The sequence below is a fragment of the Channa argus genome, chromosome 11, assembly GCF_033026475.1.
Source record: "Channa argus isolate prfri chromosome 11, Channa argus male v1.0, whole genome shotgun sequence".
NCBI classification, from domain to species: Eukaryota; Metazoa; Chordata; class Actinopteri; order Anabantiformes; family Channidae; genus Channa; species Channa argus.
Window position 1 is genome coordinate 17,738,095 of NC_090207.1, and position 19,794 is coordinate 17,757,888.

Sequence of the window (19,794 nt, forward strand, 5' to 3'; positions counted from 1 at the left end):
AAAATGTGATTGTAAAATTTAGGGGTTTGTCCTACCATGACAATCAATCATTCTGACAGAGTGCAATGTGCTGCAGCCAAATATCCTGGGTAATGACAGAAGCACTGTCTTGTCATACACACAGACCATGTGTCACATGAACATTAACTCTATCCCATTACAAGCTACACCATCTCCGTCACATTTATAAAAAAATATATATTAATAAACACAAACTCCACTTTTTTCCAATGATTAGAACACTAGGTAACAAATTTGATTGCTTCTCAAATATTTTATTATTATCTCTATCCATGTTAAAAGTACTATAATATTGTTACATACAAGTTCCTTCTGTACTGAAATATGCTATACAAAATTAATCTAACAAAAACAACATTAGTCGAGGTGACCAATAAGACCACACAAAAAGCCTGTGGTCTACTAGTTGTCATATGAAGAGTTAGAGAGAAATTGTATTAACTACAGTTGAGAAATGACAAATGCTTGTGGAAGAAAAAGAAAACTAACATGTCCAGTACAAATATTATTTACAACATGAAAATAAAAAAATGGCAACTTGGATTATGATACAATAAAGTTGTAAAAAATAAAATAAGATTGTTTTTATAACCCCAGAGCACACCAAGCCATCTTTCTTTCTCTCAACAAGTAAGCAGACCTGAAGGTTTACAGTAGCACCCATTGGCTTATTGGTTAATTGTCACCTACCAACATTATTTGAACCTCATTGTGAATGCAGGCTCAAGTTAACAGGTATTTAAAATACCTATAAGAAAATGATACATAAAGATTTCTTATAGCAGTTTGTGTTTGTTAAGCAAGTAAGGGGGTGAAAAAAAGCACAAGTAAGGGAGGGAAAAAAAGCACTTTGACATTTACTCTTCATAGCACTGACAGTGAATTCATCAGACTAATCCATTGTTTTACCTACCTCAACATTAAAGGGCAAATCAGCAAATGGATCCAAAAATGCCATGCAGACAGACAGATAAAAGTTAAGACAAAAACAAAACACTCTGCAATGCTGGGCCACCTACAACACAAACCACTGTCCCCTCAAATATGTTGCAGGTGACTAAGCAAAGGTGGTGTTCATTCTTTATCAGCTCAAATGTGGTTAATGTAATATAAAACATTGCTTTTAAAAACTTCCTGAGCTGAAAATGAGTCAACACCAGATGTGTTGCTAATGTTCACATTCAGTCCCAATTGGCATTAGTGGTATACCAAGTCTTGACCAGAGCACAGACTGTAGCTGCTGTCACAGTAGTTACATTGTCATAAGAAAAAAAAATAGAAAGATCTGACCCAGGTATATAAGCTTAGTGTAATAACAACCATTATTTAACTTTATATCTTCACACCTAAAAGACAGAAAACACTGTCAACAGTAGATTTTATAATAGTTACTATATTGAGCAGATACTTGGTTTTTTGCCCACAAAACTGTCCAGCACTTCAGTTTTCTGAAAACCCAAAGTTCAAAAACTACAGTGTAGTGATACTGATCTTACAGCAACAATACTTCAAGGTAAACTCAGAAGTTGGAACTGAGGAAATAATTTCAAAATACAGTATGAGGAAAAAACCCACAAATTACTGGTTAGTAATATTCAATGTCACTCTCAAGCGGCAATGTGAGCAAAATGTACCGTTTAAGACTAAACAGAAGTAAACTGATTACCGAGCTTTGGAGGTTTTTCTAGACATTATTTGTACAAAGTACACTTCGTTTTGTGGCAAAGTCTCTGCAATATATTATACTAAACATTTGGCAACACCGGCACAGCAAGATAACATGTCAATTTGTCTTGTACGGTTCTTCAGTGACAGCTGATATGTGCAAATATTATGTATAATAACAATGTAAGACACTAAGCTGAAAAAGAAATTAATGCTGACAGGAGTGTGCTGAACCAATCCTGGTCAGATGGAGTTTAGTTGGATTAGAAACAGTGGTCCACATCTGGGCCAGTCCAGTTTGTAGCAAGACTGTTCCCAATATAAACAAATAAAATAAAACAAACCTCGGGAGATTATGAGGTTTGCATTTAAAAAAAAAAAAAAAAAGGGGACCAACTGTGTCCTTCTCAAGGGCAGCAAAAACATGACACATACACATTCACACACACACACTCACATATTGCACATAAACCTAGTCCAGTACGTCTGTGCCCGTCTACTTCCTCTTTCATGTTGTGCAATCCCTAACATGATAATAAAAAAAAAAAGAAGAAAAAGAAAACTAAAAGCAAATGATGGTATTTGTAAGGTTCACAGCTGCAGCATGAGGAGTTGAGCTTCAAGGGGGAGAGGTGCTTGATAATGAGCAAAGTCAGCCACCATAAAGTCAATACTACACAGACTGCTTATATTAGCATCACTTGACCCCCCCCCCCCAAATAAAAAGGGAAAAAAAGTTGCGTCCCATGTCCATTATCCAACCTCTTCTAAGGTCATTGTCTTCTACCCTCTCATTTCCAGCACCTTTACAAGTTGACTAGCTCATGTGCAACAAATTGTTTGAGCCTCTCTAGGTACTGTCCATAAAGCTCTACATCGTTGTGTCCGGCTCCCTCCACCCACAGCGGCTCCACTGGACGCTGGCAGCGTTCATACAATGCCAGGCCATGGGAGAAGTCGATGACCTCGTCCTCTGTACCATGGATCACAAGTACCGGCGATGTTACCTTGGAAATCTTGTCAATGCTTTGGAAGTAGAAAATAAGAAAAGGAAAATAGAAAGATGTAAAAATACAAACTACACCACATGTAGCCAGACAGAAAAAAAGACTTTGGTTTAGGTATGGTAATCTTAAACACTATTAAAAATCTTAAATGTTGAAATTTCACAAAGAGAGAGAAAAATGGAACAGAGATGGTTTGGTGACTGACCACCAGAGGGAGCAATTGAGAACAGTTTAACTGAACTGATTTGACATATCTAAAGGTGTCCATGTTTGAGATTTTTTGTGTTTTCTTATTCCATGTTCATTCATATAGTGTTTACTAAATTGATGTGCACACTTATTTGAGGTTGTACCTGCATTTCAGTGAATATTTGTAATACTGGACATTTAGCCTGGCAGTCTTATCTGCCAACTGTCTGAACTGTGCTCACTTTGGAAAGGCGTCAAAGCAGTAAGTCTTCTTTGTGTCGGGGAAGGCCACCCTCATGCCTGAGGTGAGTGGGGAGTGGAGGATGACTGCAGCACTCTCATAGCGAGAAGCAAGGTCCACAGAGGGCACAGTGCCAATGCTCTGGCCGTATACAATCACGTTCTCTGGCCGGATGCCATATCTGCAAGAAGAACAACATTTGAGTTATGATCAAATTATGGAAAGGATATTTTAACTAGTGGTAGTTCGATACATTCAGGTTATTTCTGTGTTTGTGACAGCCACAGACAAAAAAGTCCAATTAGGGCTTTTTTCTTCTTTTTTCCCCCATATAGTTTGGAAGTTGATTTTGATAGCACTTTATAGAACAAAAGGAAACTAGCTGTAACCACAATTCTCTAGATAAAGTTTACTTTTTACATATCATTTAGTAAATCCACTCATACTGCCAATTAGTCTGTCGTTTGTCATTTCCACCACATGCTGCTCCATTAGCAAACACACACCTGTGTGCTGAGACTTGCTCATACTTTATTATTGGCTGAAACATCATGCCACAGTGACTCAGTAATTGTAGGCCTAAAACAAACGCACAAAGATGTGCTTCTGTTGCTTTTCAGAGCACAGAAACCCTCCACTGCAGTATCATGATATAATAGGGAGAAAGGGGAATGAGCATAAGAGAGAGACATTGATACTGTAGTGAAGCTGTGAGAAAGAGAGTCAAAAACTGAAGAGAAGACATTCCACAGCTGATTACAGAGAACATGACCCACTCTAGCAAGCAAGCAGTCAGCTGACGACCTAGAAGAACACTGCATCACTGTCTTTGCCACTGCACTGCTGGATAGTGCACAGTAAACAGCCACAACCAGCCTGACAAAAAACCCTACTCTACTTTATAATTAAAATTAGGAACACTAGCATTACAGGCTAAACATTAAAGCTTCTGCCACCACACTCCTACAATACACCGTGATGAACAATACATAAACAGCAAAGTTTGACACCACTCTACACTGCTGTGATGGATTATTATAATTAGAAACTGCACACACACACACACACACACTCACACACACACACCTAACACAGTCTTTCCAAAGGAACATTTTGCAGTAATGCAGGCCAACTGCAATAAAGGCAAATAGACTTAAGTGCAAGCACATCCCCTTCAGACAGAAAACGGTGAGGCACACACACCTTGGGTATTTGTGTGAACAACAGTGTCAACTGTTTTAACAGCACAGTTAACTCTCAAGGTTGGATGACTTTAATATATACAATTCAGGGACTTAAAAACATATCATATGTAGTTGCTTAAAGGAGAGGAGAAGAATTGCAAGGAGGAGACCAATATCTCAAGTTTTTCTAGAAGCTGCATTTTATTTTTTTTTTAAATAAAAAATGTCCTGGTGTGGGATTGGGACTAATAACTCGCAAACAACATGCATCAAAAAGATTTAACCACTTGTAAGTAAATGCCACCGTGTTTTATAAACTCTCGTTCTCTGAGCAGCATTAGTTGCAAAAATTTCTCTTTGGTCCACTTATTTTTTTACAACAATGTTTTTCAGAACCTAAAAACCCTCAGTTGTGAAGTTTTATTATTATCAAAAGAAATTTAGTAAAAGAAGAATATACAAGATGCTCCGACAATCCAACAATGACCTACTAATGAAGAGCATGCATTCTGCTTTTACCTGCTTATGCATCAATTTGACAAAAAAATACCCTTGTGGCATAGAAAGGTTTAGCAAAGTAGGGTTATTTTTATTTCAAGGTATAGGTTCAGCTAGAACACAACAACATGTAAGTTACATAATAGAACGTTTAAAAGTAAAATGCATCCTCATTTTCTCTCTTAAGATCAGTAAACTAAGTGGAGAGACAACACAGCAAACCATAGGGGTAAAAAATAAATAAATAAAAAAATGTCAAGCAATCTGAAAGAGGGTTTAGCAGCTGTTTCCAGGTGTGATGAAAGAATATGGTTTGGTACAAAGGAAACTTTATGTAAACTTTTTTGTCACCACAGCCCTGTTTATTTAGTGCCATAAACACTTATTGATGTAGCCTCCAAGTAGACCTTTATCATCTTTTAACTCATGCTTATCTAAGCTAGTGTTCTTCACCATGTCAAGCTACTAAAGGCCTGGCATTCTGAAGAAAAACACTCACTATGCGGATGTCTCTGAAAAAAAAAAAAAAAAGTAAAGCTCTATGTCAATACACAGAGGGTAAACTGAAACCACCTGACAATTTAATCATGAGATTTTAGAGATTCAGGACAGTTGCCATCTAATACTGTAACATAATTTCACATGATTTGCTACAATCCAAGCCTGTGTTTTGCTTGAGGAGGCACAAGCATAAAGTGAATAAATAATGCAAGGCTTGCACCTATGAACTGCTACTCACAGTCAAACCATCCACACTGCTATATGGATGGCTGTGGCTTTTAGTCACATTCAGGAAAGGCCATGCAAAGAGGAGGATGATTGCAGTGCACATCTGCAGTTTCATTCTTGTTACACTACAGCAGGCCTGGATCAACCTAGATCCACACTGTGTACCAGCTACCAACAGTCTACAAATTTACTCCGTTGGGCTTGAATACCTGTGCAATTTTATAGTAGCTTGGAATTTTAGGTTGAAATTGTCAGAAAGGTGATAATTCTTGAGGTCCGTGTGGGTATTAGAGTCATACTGGAGTGCATTATAAGAGAGGTGGTTCTAATGTTCTGGCAACCATATTTAAAATGAATGAGGTGGCCTGGTCAATCATCCTATTGATTGACCAGGAAGTGAGATTTCCCCATTTGTTGTTTTCACAGTAAGACAGTCTGAAAGCTTATTAGATATCGGTTGCTAGGCTACCACTCAATATTAGTCTAGCAGGATTGACGGCTGGCCCACCTCCATCTCAGATGGAGAAGAAAATGATACAGTGCCAGCCTGCATTACAAAACACACACTGTGTAGGTTGTTTCTTTTTATCAGCTTGATTAGTCTTTAGTCAACAAACTGTACCCTTTTCTCGCTTTTTTCTTATGTGGTACATCAAACAGATCTAACACATTCTTTTGCTAATACATGTACTCTTATGATAATGGAGACAGTGTAAATGTGTGTAAACCTGCTGAATCATTACATGAATCATCTGACCCACTCCCTGCTCAGGTGAAGGGTGTGCCTCATCCAGCATGACTTAACATAAGGTGCATTGAAGGAGTGAGTGTCTATGTGGTGGGCTGAACAGTTGCTGTCTGTTTGCTATTGAAGTGACAGGTGTCATATGACGGGAGTAAAGTGAAAGCAGTCTATTCAAAAGAAAAAGGTAAAATAAAGCCTGAAGATCAGATGACAAAGGAAAGGAAAACAGAGCAAAAACAGTCATGATTGTAAGTGTTCAAAACATCAAGACACTTTACAGAGAAATTAGTGAGCTGTTCTCCTTTTCAGCCTGTGCAACTGAAGTGAGAAACATTCACAGGTCATGTAGGCAGTCAAATGACATGACGCTGCGTACAGTGGCCATTTGATGTGATAAACACAACCTAGCCATTTCATGTTCTGCAAGGTCAATAGCTTGGGTTGTACCAGCTTTCTATCACACAGGCAGTCAATTCTGCATCTGGAGCAGTCCCCCCAAAAAAAAGGCAGGAGATAATTTATTGTATTAGAGGCCTTAATACTCAGATTTAACAAGGAGATTCTACACGTCAACTTCTAGCGTTATTATATAGGAGCATTAATATTTAATCGGTTGGTAAGGCAGTCGTCCACGGACCACAGGGTCAGTGGTTCGATCCCCAGTCCCGGCTCTATGTCGAAGTGACTCACTTCTGGCAACAGACTTATAGCTTAGTGCTGCTGGACTGGTACTAGTACCAAGTGAATGCATAACAAAAAATAGAATGAACTCTTAGTCATTGAACCCCACCCAACTCATCTTTACTTCAACCACCAACACCAATGGGACTGTTAATTATAGGACTACAAGGGCCTAGAATTGGATTATGCACAAATAGCTTCTTGAAAAGTTGTTTCCTTGTTCCTGAGAGATTCTCATGTGATCTTTCTACATTTTCAGGGGATGAAACCTGTCCAAGTCAGGTGATAGTGTCTAAGATTGATGCTGGCCCAATCTCTGCTTTGCTACTTTTCAAATCCACAGCTGAACCAATTGTTGAACTAAAATAGTTGACTTGTTCCAGTGAAAACATCCCCGGAGCCCTTAGTAACACAAATGGGCTAGGCAAATGGGCTCCCTGTCTGACGTAAAAGTTTAGTTGGCATAGGAAAATTAGTGATTATATGTAGTTGGACTGTCAGTACAGTTGTTCAACTATATCTTCAGACAATAAAATACTATTCTGAGTGAACCACATGTAATTATATGCAGGACATCACACTATATCTGAGCTTACATGTACAAAGAAAGAACCCTAATGTTAAAGGTTAGCATTTATGACAAGAATAGTTACCACTTCCTGGTAAATATAAATACTCACCAAGGATAATTTAATACAGTTTGTTTTACTCACATTCAGTAAATTTCAAAAGGTAATTTCTCTGCTGTCACAACAATGTGTAGGAAAGAGATTCATTAGTCAGAGAGAGAAAGAAAAAAATATAAATTAAAAAAATATAAAAAGGGGAGAAAAACACAGGAGCCTTAAGTAGTATTTCAAGTAGTTCATAGTTAACTGAAAAGGAAAACAAAACAAAAAATACATTTCAAGAAGGCCTCTTTACACAAGCACACATGTATAGCTTCTAGCCACCAGAAAAGCAGGTTCTACTTCACAGCGGTGGCTTATTTCCTGTATGTGGAGTCTTTATGATCAAGAGTTTCCTGTTTAACTTGCCAGTTTCCTTATTTTAGGAAGGCCCTTCTTTACATATATGTCTGTTAAGGATATTCTACAAAATGGCAGAGATGGTCTAAAATGTAAAATAAGGGCTAAGACATTTCCAGTAGTTAAAGAAACCATAACCTTTTGTTGCTAGTGGCTCTTCCAGTGTTATTTAGCTGCACCATCAACACATTCATTTACCACAGAAAAATCATACACTCACAACAGCACTGCTATGAGATAGGCACTCCACATTAGAGGGCATTTTTAAAGTTTTCCTGTGCGAATATTTACCATCTCCTCTCCAAGTCAGTTGTTTGTGTTCCAGCAGGAAATTTGTAAAAAAAAAACAAAAAAAAAAACTACAACATAGTGGCCAACTGGATCAGCCTTTATTCCCATCATACCCAAATAAACAAGACGACACAAATGACAGACACTTAGAGAAATGAAGACAAAAACTGTTTAAAGAAAAAACCTCATCCTTTTCTCAGACACCACAGGTGTGGGGGAGAAGCATCCATTTTCATGTGTACATAGCTACAACAGTCTCGTTCCCAATAAATCTATCAACTATTTCATCCAGTGAATGCCAAAGCTGATTTATAAAATACCAGTTATAATTTCCCAAAACCCAAAGTCACCTTGAAATAGCCACATTTGTTTCATGTCCTAACACAAAACATAGCATTTTCCGACAAAAGTTACTTTTCCTAACAGATAATTTTCAGAATAATTGCCATTACATTTCTGTTCATTAATGAATGAATTACTTATGATTGTTTCAGGTCTAAAGTACATGTGCTGAAAGTTTGTGAGAACCTGATACATAGATAGAACCAGCCCTAAATGTCTGTGTGTTACAAATGGCATAACAAAAAAGGAGATGGCGAGTGAGTAAAAGACAATAAGCAGATATCCGTAAACATGGAAGGAAGTGAGGGACATGGGGACAGACAGCCTGAGGAAACTGATTTGGCAAACAGGATGACAAAGTAGTAGTCCATAAATTATTCCTATTTACACAGTTTACACATGCAAATTAATGCAGACATAAAAGCAACAAGTAGTAAAGAATACGCTAGATCTGTCAGTTGAAAAATCCTAGATGCTCACTGCTAAATAGTTAAAATCAAATATAAATAAAAATAATAAACTGACAAGTCTATTCATACCCTGCAGAGAAACAAAATGCAGCAGAGTACCCACTGACACCTACATATGCCCAAACAACATAATCATAGAAACCATGCTCCTTATAAATCGCCTACAAGAACATCATGTCTTCCCTTGTTAACTTCTATTTATTTTCTCTTCTCCCATAGTTTTATCAGGATCAATCTAATCACTCTCACCTTGCTCCTTTGGTAGAATCTTGTCCTATTCTCACCCTCTGTCCAGAAAAATTACATGAACTGAGAGTCGCTATTGCTTTTATTCCTACAGCCTAATTTGTAAATTGCAATTAAAAGAAATAAGGCTAGAATAGGAAGGTGTCTGACAATTTTGCCGTTTATTCCTCCTCCCCCTAATATGTACACTATAACAGTATTCACTGAATGCAAGTTAATATCGTGTCAAGTTTAATTTACCACCATTTGTGTTTATCTTGCCACTGTACTAGTACAGTGGCCACCAATTGCAACAACAATAAAAAACACGGAGGGTTTTAACATTGTGGCTGATGATTGTAAATCAATTATATTATAGCCTATTGTAGCTGTGATTGAATAAGAGGCAGGGTAAACTCTGGACAGGTCACCAGTCTCTCATGGTGAAAAGAGAGATGTACAAAGACAGACGACATTCACACTCCCATTCACACCTATGAGTAATTTAGAGTCACCAATTAAGGTAGCATGCATGTCTTTGGACTGTGGGAAGAAACCGGAATAGCCGGAGGAAACCAACCCAAGTGTGCTATTCAATAACTCTTATGAAGACATTGTAATACTACTAATCAAGCACTCCATATTTGTTTACAGGTTCCCCTGTCATCAGCAATTCTCCTTACCTTGACCGCAGTGCCTGCCAGGCAGCATCTACATCAGCATACAGGTTCTTCTCTGAGGGTTTCCCTGAACTGGCCCCATAACCTGAGTAGTCGTACGAGAAGACGTTGCAGTTGATCCGTGAACCTAAACCAATGTAGAAGCTACTCATCTGGCCCAAGTCCACTGCGTTCCCATGGGAGAACAATAGTGTGTATCGAGCAGTCGGTGAGCAGCGGATAAACATGCAAGCAATGCGGTTCCCTCTCGAAGTGCGTGTCATGAAACACTCAATGGCATCCTTCTCACGGGCTGAGTACTGCCAGTCAGCACGCTCAGACAGGTGTAGTGTCCATCGGCTGCCACTGTCATCACACATGAGGCTGTAGGTGGGCTCTGGGGGCAGGAAAGCCAGTTTGGAGGCAATCTTGCTAGGGCATGGTGGACAGCAGAACAGGCAACATAGCTCACTGAAGGACAAGTGGTTCATTCTCAAAACACTGTAGGGAGAGTGAGAATGAAAATAGAAACAAATACATTTCAACAGTAGATTACATTTCAGAAAGGCCTTTGAGAGTGAAGGATGAGAGAATAAACTGATATTTCATCAGACAAGAGAAACTGGGTCTACCAAACAACTAAAACATTAACTTGCCACTGCATAGCCTCCTGATTAATAACAAGGAAAATACCAAAAGAGAATATTCCTGCCACAGGATTTGTGTTCTCGCTGAATAAAAGCCATTTTGTCCAAGAGTGTTTAAGTTCCAAGACTGGGGACTTTTAATACACCATCACTTCCCTTCTGCAAAATGTTTGGTGAATGTACTTTGTAACTGACTCTACGTGCTTTTCAAAATTGGGATCACTGTGTCAGGTCAAGACTATGTGTTATGGGTTGCATTTCCAAGGAAGTAGACTTAACACATTACACCCTGCTATAACCGCTTTGAAATTACAGTGCATTTAGACCCCATCACTTTTTTAGTTTTGTTATGTTGCAGCGTCATCCTGCAATTGCTGCAAATTCATGGTTTTCCTCATTGATTTACACTCACTATCACATAATGCCAAGGTAAAAACAGAATTTTAGAAATGGTTGCAATTGTACAATAAAGGAAAATTGAAATATCACATTGGCATAAGTATTGAGACCATTTCCAACAACACTTGAAATTTAGCTCAGGTTCCCCTATTTTATCATTGATGAGATGTTTCTAAATTTGACTGGAGTCCACCTGGGTTATAATTAAACTGATTGGAAATGACTCTGAAAGGCACACACCACTCTATAGAAGGCTTCACAGTTGACAACGCAAACTGTATCAGAGCAAACACCATGAGGTCAAATGAACTGCCTGCAGAGCTCAGGGACACAGATTTCAAAACAGAGCTGGGGAAGGCTACATAAAAAAACATTTGCTGCAATGCAGGGTACCAAGATCTCAAATGAACAAACTTTGGCACAACTATAACTCTTCCTGGAGCTGGTCACCGGGCAAACTGACCAAGAACCCAATGGTCACTGACAGAGTTCCAGACATCCTGTGAAGAGATGGAACAAAGTTCCAGTAGGACAACCCTCACTGTAGTGCTTCATGCCAGAATGGATAGATGGAAATCTCACCAAGATTTAACTCTTTGACCCAAAGAGAATTGAAGCTTTGCTGTCAAATACGCTTCAACAAAATACTGAGCAAAAGGTCTAAATTCTTAAGTACATGTGGCATTTATATTTCTTCTTTTTAATACATTTACTGACGTTAATAAAATTCTGTTTTCACTTGGGGTACAGAGTATATAGATCGATAGATAGATAGAAGTAGAAGTAATCTAGATTAAAAGAATTTTAACAATTCTATCCGGCTGCAACATAACAAAAGGTGAAAAAAGTGAAGGGGGTCTGAATGCACTGTATACCCTTAAGTGACAAGACTATTAAAGTCTTACATCTGAACAAAGCATCTTGACCTGCCTTTAATGACACTTTCAAGCTCCCATGTAAGAGCATCCTCAGAGCATTACTTTCCTCTACTTTATTTTAAAACAGGGACACTCACGGAATAGCATGCCCTCTGGCAAACACTAGCCCAGATGTTATCTGAGTTTTCTGTTAGTTTTTAAACGGTGACTTAAGCCCTGTATTACTCAGAATGATGAACCACACATTACACAGATATGTCTCCCACTGACACCTCTTACAATATTCAATTTTCTGAATAAATGGATATTCACAGTCTTGGGAAGTTTCAGTTTCACCTTCACCCATTTTTTTTTTATTGTATTTTACCATTTTACCTTGTTTTAATGATTCAATAGCAGACCTAAAGCTAAAAATCCCCCGTTGCCTTATTTTACACAGGTGACTTATTTAGCTTAACTACCTGTTCAAACGCTATAGAGACGAGCGAATAAGTCAAAGGTGAGATTTCTAAAGCCAACTCTAATAAATTAAGGTGCAGGATGTTGCGACATCGTAAATGGGCCTTTGAGAAATACAAAGTAGAGTTTTGTTTTTGCTTCGAATATTGGCTAAAATAGGCCACAATCTCCCAGCCATGGAGGCAAACTAAAGCCCGCAGGGGGGTTACTCTAAAATGGTGGTGGGGGCAGAAATGTGTGTTCAGCCAGATCACAAAGATCCTACAGCTGGTGTATGGAGGTTTAGTTTCCACCGTATAGAAACAATTTATTGTCAAATTGGTGGAGCAAGTTGCTATCAACACTAAGCATGTAAGCGAGTGTGAGCTTCTTCTAAAACTGGGTACAGAAAGGACCAACATTACCTGCACAGAGACTGGACGTTGCTTTTGTTTTCTGACGCTATTTAGAGGTGACCGTGTTGCCCAATGTTGCCGTAGCCAGGGGTTATCGTCGCACCAAGTAAACTACTTTATCTTCTCCACAACAGTAGATTGACAAGGCTATCCTCGGCCAGATTATCGTCTGTTCCGTGTCCTACTTGCCAGAGATGTGACCATCAGTGTGTAACGCTACAGTCGTCTTGAAAACACAGCTGTGAGTTAGTATTAGCTAGCCGCTTAGTCCTCCGGTCCAGACAGACCAAAGCTGCGGTTCCTTTTCTTCTCCTGTCGGTTCTGTCAACATATGGTCCTGAATGATAACGAGCTCAATTCATTCATGTTGTTCAAGTCTATACGGCTCAACATCAACATGGGTATTATCGACAACGCTGTAAAATTCCCTCAGTTCCTGTCACACGCCCGTGGTGATCCGCCAAACACTTCACAGCAGGACTTCGAATTCACTATGACACATCACTACTGCTGTTACGAAAAAATACGCCGCTTGTTATCTTGGCTCTTGGGAAGGGCAGCGGTGATTGGCAGTCACGTGGGCCAATAGTGAAGATGCAAATAATAATGATACGACCAATAGAACACTGTGAATACGTGTGGGCGTGCTTTGTCAAAGCCGGAGAGTCGTGACCTAATGTAAGATTAACGTCTGAGAGAACGAATCGCGGATTACGATTGCCAGACACGAGCCAATCAGCATCGACAAAGACGTTTTTACCTACTGGTAGGTGACGTCACTAGATTGCAACTGTTTTATTAGGAGTAAATTAAAAAGACATTTGGGAAGTTTTCTCTGTTTAAGTGTAGCTAACATCCATCTCTCTTGATTTTTTTAGCTCGTTGACGGTTCGCGTTTTGACCACAATGACGTCACACGTGGTGCTCTTTTCTTCTTCCGGGTTAGTCCTTACTTTTGCGTGGCTGTAGGATTTGTGTGCCCATGTAACTTCTGTTACTAAAATCGACGAGATAGGATGAGTTCTCAGAAAGGTAATATATCCAGGTCTAGAGGCCAAAAGCATCAGAACACAACTGTCTTCAAAAACGATAAATACGGAGCAACTGTACAAGTGAAGGTGTGTGAATCTATGACATGTGTAGCTAATAGGCACGTGTACTCATTGTGTAGAAATTAGGTCGTAGTTTTTCTTTGAACGATAACAATGTAGCTTATAGAAATAGTACTTACTTGCGTGGTTTTTTATGTTTTATTAACATTAGACTTCGACATGCGTCACTATTATTGTCAGTTTCAGTGTATTTCCATTGGATGAGTCATGTTACAACATTATTATGGACACAACTTACCTGCTCATGTGATTGCAGAAGGCAAAATCAAAGATCCACGATGGACTGTGTCAACACTGTAAGGGTGTTCTTGAGTGGAAAGTCAAGTATAACAAATACAAGCCACTAACACAGCCTCGAAAATGGTGAGTACACTTGAGTACTGCAGACATGAATTGTATAACAGAAACAAGTGCTACAGCTGCTCCTGACGTCACACACATAATTATGCAACATTATCAAAAGGTGTATACTTTGCATGTGACCTGGCTACATGAGACATTTCAAAGAGATCAATGCCTTTAGCAAATTCTGTGTCAAGATACATCCTCCTCCTGATGTCTTTTATGTCCGATTATCTTCAGCAAACTCAATAAACCTTTGAGCATTTGAGCTCATTGATACAACAGCGAGACTCACTCACTTTTGCAGGTGTATTACACTGATGTGTATATGCTATAAAGTGTTGTTTTTTTATGGCTTGATATTATTTTACTCTTCGATGGATCAAAATATTAAATTGTAGGTGTTTCCAGTCATACCACTGATTTTTTTTTTCTTCTTTCAGTGTCAAGTGCTCTCAAAAGACGGTGAAGGATGCATATCATATAATTTGTAAGCCCTGTTCTCTTCAGCTAGAGATCTGCTGCAAATGTGGGAAGAAAGAGGAAATTGCTATTCCGTGAGTGTCCTGAAGTTATTAGAGGGATGGCGTGTATGTTTGTTTGTGTGACACTTGAAAGGGACTTTTAAAACATTCTGCATTATGATTTTAAATAATTAAAGCTTTACCACCATCTTGTGGACAAATGTATATATTGCCCATCAGTCTCTACACCTCCATTTAATGTCCTTCAGATAGTAGTTCAATTTACTATATAATTTTATTTGCATCTCTGGTTATATTATGACACTGGAAACAAATTTTCTCACTCTTCTTAGAGTAAACATTGTATCACCTGACACTACCTCATTTTGATTTTGTCTTGCTGTGTAGAGTAAACTCACATCTGGACAAGAAGGGCCAAGAAGAAGATGGTGAACAGAAAAAGACAAGATGTAGAAGAGGGAGTAAAAAAACAGCTGACTTGGACAGTGATGACAGTTATGATGATGATGATTATGATGAGCGTGACTTTGGTGACCTTGAAGATAAGGATGGTGAAGACTTTGACAGTGACTCAGAACTAAAGAAAACCCAGAACAATTCTGCTGCATTTCCAGATTTGTCCCAAGTTCATGTTATAGACTAAAGACGGTACAGTGTGTTGTACCAAGTAGCTTTTTACCTATAAAGCACTCAAGTGTATTAAATGATAGATTGTGGATCTGCAATGTGTATGGGCCACATAGGAAATAATCACCTGGTTGTTTTGTTGTGGTGTTGGACAATGGCCTGCATAGGCATTCTGGCCAGTCTGCAGCTACACAGCCTCAAACGTACTGTTCTTGTACTCAAATTTTCTTATGCTGACCCCTGTCTCCCACTACATTAACACCACCTGGTGGCTAAATGATTTAGACTAACACTGCAGGTCTGATGCGGAACCTGAGTAAATGTTAACCCTGATGTTAACATTTACACACAATTGTTGACAAATGCTCCCTGCAACATTAGAAAGTTTTCTGTTTTTGAATTAGATAGTGTTTGAAGACAATTACTGTGAGAAATACACCAATCAGGCGTAACATTATGACCTGTGTAATTAATGGAATCCAATGCACTCTCTGGCATGAATTCTATTTTTACGAGTAGAATTTCTCAGATTTTAGGTTAAAACTGTCAGAAAGGTAATAGAAGAGGTGGTTCTAATGTTTTGCTATGTCATTCGTTTTAAATGGGGTGGCCAAAACCAGTGGTCGAGATGTTAATGAGTATGTTGTACAAGCTGCAGTACATTTGCAAGCAATGCCAGTTGGATATTTTTGATTAAATGCTTAATATTCATTTCACATATGGAAGTTACGTATACAGTTGACCTAAATAAATCTAAAACCTAAAAAAGCCTAACACTGCAGGTCTGATGCGGAACCTGAGTAAATGTTAACCCTGATGTTAACATTTACACACAATTGTTGACAAATGCTCCCTGCAACATTAGAAAGTTTTCTGTTTTTGAATTAGATAGTGTTTGAAGACAATTACTGTGAGAAATACACCAATCAGGCGTAACATTATGACCTGTGTAATTAATGGAATCCAATGCACTCTCTGGCATGAATTCTATTTTTACGAGTAGAATTTCTCAGATTTTAGGTTAAAACTGTCAGAAAGGTAATAGAAGAGGTGGTTCTAATGTTTTGCTATGTCATTCGTTTTAAATGGGGTGGCCAAAACCAGTGGTCGAGATGTTAATGAGTATGTTGTACAAGCTGCAGTACATTTGCAAGCAATGCCAGTTGGATATTTTTGATTAAATGCTTAATATTCATTTCACATATGGAAGTTACGTATACAGTTGACCTAAATAAATCCCTTGAAAAATCAGTACTAAAAGAAGAAGTGGAATATTTGCAGAAACATCAAAAATGGATGGAAAAATACTGGCAAACCCTTTTACTCATTTGTCAGCATATAAGTATTTAGAAATAAATCCAATACCACAGTTCTGCATAAAGCTGTACCCTAATGGAAGACATAATGTTTAGTTTTTGTTGAAAATGTTTTAAAAGAGTTTTTAACATGTTCAGCCCCTTTTTTTTCATTTATTTCTAAAAAATTGCTGCTCACTGTATTTAATATACACACTTAGTGTTTTTTGAACACAGCTCAAAGATTTCTCTGTAAGGCTCGGCAGTGTAATCATAAATCTGTTAAGTCTCTTTTGGGAGAAAATTATTTTTCAATTTGCATATTTTCTCATTTCTGCTAATATCTTGCCACTTCCTGTCACTGGATGCCCTGTAGTTACGTAGAGTTAATGACTTGCATGCAAAAGGGTGTTGTAATTTATCATGTGGGGGTGAAACAGATTGCAGTTCCGTATTATGATATTCCACATGAAAGGATTTATCAGTGAGCTCATGGGGTACATTTATATTTAGTGCCTTTGTATTCATCATGAGTTTGTCTGGTTACATCCTCGTGATCATCACTTAAAAGTTGCAGTCTTGCGTTGCCCCTGGTTTTCCAATTTACCATACATTGGAAAATGCCCTGCTAGAGTTTGATTGTCGGGAGAGATGTACATGACGTGTCAAAGTCAGCCTTAGCTTTAGATAAACATCTGAATTCATATTTGGAAAGAACTACGGCTTAGGAGAAACTGTCTTTCAGATTGCGTCTGTCTATTTTAATGTAGGAACATTAAATTGTATACATTAACAAATCAAAAGTGTTTTGTTAAAACATCTTAATTTGGTCCTTTTCCCTCATAGCCTTTAACATGTTTAGAACAGTACAGAAGTCCATTTCTATAATGAACCTTTTCAGCAACGTGAATTTTGGGAAAAGAATGCTTTGTCATGTGCTTTCTATAAAATCCTCAAACCTGAGGTGCAGATCCTTCTGGACTTCCCTGAACTTCCCCAACAACACTCTCCAAGGAAACATTGCATCTGTTGTGCTCTATCTTGGCATGAAACCATATTGCTGCTCTCTGACCATCACTTCTCCTCTCTGCCTATAGCTTCCACTACTCTTTCCCACTACTTCATGCTGTGGCTGATCAACTTCATGCATCTCCCTTGTTCTTAAAAACTGAGTACAAGTACGCATCTTCTCTACTCCAGACACAGAATTTCACTTTCCAGAATTTTGTCAAACTACCTGGTTAACCACTCCACTCCTATGTCATCTGGGCCAAGTGACTTTCCATTCTTCATGTTCTTCACAGCTTTCTGTGACTTGTCCTTACTGATTTCATATATTTGCAGATTTAATATCTATCCTTCATTTACTTTCTTTCTCATCTTTTCCAATAACAAGTAAAACTGCACGTACAAAATTATATGGTACACGAAGAAACCACAGCTACACGTGGTCGTGAGCGTCTGAAGTCAAATAGATCGACAAATGAAGCTGTTATAAAGGACAGAAATATCGCAATATTAAGACAGAATTGAATAGTTTTCCTTTATACAGCTGTTCAAAGACTTCTCATATCACTGGTCATGTGATAAGTTTACCGCTCTTGAGGTGCAACACAGGAATTTAATTGATGATGATGATGAGCTGAGGGTCAGAGATTCAATTTTGAACTGAGTTTTGCACACTGTTGTTTTTTTTTTGTTTGTTTGTTTGTTTTTGATATCAGGAAGAGTGCGATGCTCACAATCTGCTCTTGGATTAGCCTTAAGTTATGATTCGGGTTTTTTTTTTATCTCTCATAAAAACACGTCTCTCACATTGGTAAATTAGTAAAGGTTTGACAGTAATTCTCCGGGTCCCTACATCCGACATTATTATATTGACCACATAAATCTTGTGATAGAATCAATGTTTCTTGGTTATGCACATGAGGATCAGCAGTGACTGACAGGAAAATGCAGGCTCGGTGAATTATTAAGAGGATATAGTTCAAATGCGCTTTGTGCGCACGGGGATGAAGTTGGCATCTGATTGGGACTTTCGATTAGGGAAAGGTTAAGTGAAGTTACATTGCAGACATTTTCTCCGTGTTTTGATACATTTTATTGTTATGAACAGCTGTTAGACGTTCTACAAACAATCTCGACAATATCTTAAGCCGTTTATCTATTTGACAAAAATTTTATTAATCCATTTTAAGAAGGAGTTTTGCTGTTGCTTTTCTCAAATGATCCAGATCCAGAGTCATAATTAGACTTTTCAACTCGAGTCTAGATAATCAAGGAGACCCTAATGAATGATTATAACATATTTTCAGACTTGTGAAGATTGATCTGTAAACACTCAATAAAGGACCGGTTTACTTCATAGACCTTCGCTTTTTTATTTGAGATCGTTAATACAACAGACAGTGTTGATGCTATAAAGTGCTGCTTATTAATATTTTAATCTTCAGTGGAACAAGCTAGCTTCCAGTGATACCAACAATCATATATCATTTGTAAGCCCTGTTTTTTTTTTCAGCTAGAGCTCTGCTCCAAATGTGGGAAGAAAGTGTCCCTGCAATGTGTTATCAGAGTAATGGTGTGTGTGTGTGTATGTGTGTGTGATAAGGACTATTATATCATTCTGCATTGGTCTCTAGGTTAGGTTGTTTTGATTTAACATTTTAACATATGTTTATTCCCAGTATCATTTTATTTACATTATGACATTCATAACAAACAGGGGCCTGATGGATCAATGGGTGGAGCATCAGGTTGGAATGATCGAATCCCCCCCACCCAGTCATCAAGGTACAGGCCCACCCAGTCATCAAGGGCGCCCTTGGTGCCACTCTCGAGCCCCAAGGTAAAAATGAGAGGATTTCCATGACAACAAATCTTGAGGGACCTTTTTCTCACTCTTCTATGAGTAACCATGTTATCACCTGATACTGCCTCATTTTGATTTTGTCTTCCTGTGTGGAGAAACATCTGGACAAGAAGAAGCAAAAAGAAGATTGTGAACAGAGAAAGACTAGAGGTGGACAAAGGAAAAAAGTAAACAGCAGACTGGCAGTCTTTCCAGGGCGTATCACACCTCTAGTCTAATGACAGCTACGAAAGGCTCCACCCCTCTATGATCCCTGAACAATACAAGTTAGATATTAAATGGAGGAATAGATAAGCTCTTTTTGACAC

The 19,794-nt window shown here is 38.4% G+C and overlaps 2 protein-coding genes across 2 annotated transcripts; one reads left to right on the forward strand and one right to left on the reverse strand.

Annotated features, from left to right (window-relative positions):
* Positions 1–254: 254 nt before the first annotated feature.
* abhd17b (abhydrolase domain containing 17B, depalmitoylase) lies at positions 255–13,281 on the reverse strand. The gene is made up of 4 exons (XM_067521283.1): positions 12,763–13,281; positions 10,000–10,476; positions 3,125–3,304; positions 255–2,712 (listed from the first exon to the last, which is right to left on the reverse strand). Exons 2-4 carry the CDS (start codon positions 10,464–10,466, stop codon positions 2,493–2,495), a joined length of 867 nt encoding a protein of 288 aa, XP_067377384.1. The 5' UTR covers positions 10,467–10,476; positions 12,763–13,281; the 3' UTR covers positions 255–2,492.
* A 317-nt stretch (positions 13,282–13,598) lies between these two features.
* On the forward strand, positions 13,599–16,570 carry c11h9orf85 (chromosome 11 C9orf85 homolog). The gene is made up of 4 exons (XM_067521284.1): positions 13,599–13,871; positions 14,122–14,228; positions 14,651–14,764; positions 15,080–16,570. The coding sequence occupies exons 1-4, from the start codon at positions 13,770–13,772 to the stop codon at positions 15,333–15,335; spliced, it is 579 nt and encodes a 192-aa protein (XP_067377385.1). The 5' UTR covers positions 13,599–13,769; the 3' UTR covers positions 15,336–16,570.
* Positions 16,571–19,794: the final 3,224 nt, after the last annotated feature.

Coding starts and splice junctions, on each gene's coding strand:
- abhd17b (XM_067521283.1), bottom strand. CDS start 10,466: ATGAACCACTTGTCCTTCAGTGAGCTATGTTGCCTGTTCTGCTGTCCA. Junction 3,305..9,999: donor TGGCAGGCACTGCGGTCAAG/GTAAGGAGAATT, acceptor TTCTTCTTGCAG/ATATGGCATCCGGCCAGAGA. Junction 2,713..3,124: donor TGCTTTGACGCCTTTCCAAA/GTGAGCACAGTT, acceptor CTACTTCCAAAG/CATTGACAAGATTTCCAAGG.
- c11h9orf85 (XM_067521284.1), top strand. CDS start 13,770: ATGAGTTCTCAGAAAGGTAATATATCCAGGTCTAGAGGCCAAAAGCAT. Junction 13,872..14,121: donor GAGCAACTGTACAAGTGAAG/GTGTGTGAATCT, acceptor ATGTGATTGCAG/AAGGCAAAATCAAAGATCCA. Junction 14,229..14,650: donor CTAACACAGCCTCGAAAATG/GTGAGTACACTT, acceptor TTCTTCTTTCAG/TGTCAAGTGCTCTCAAAAGA.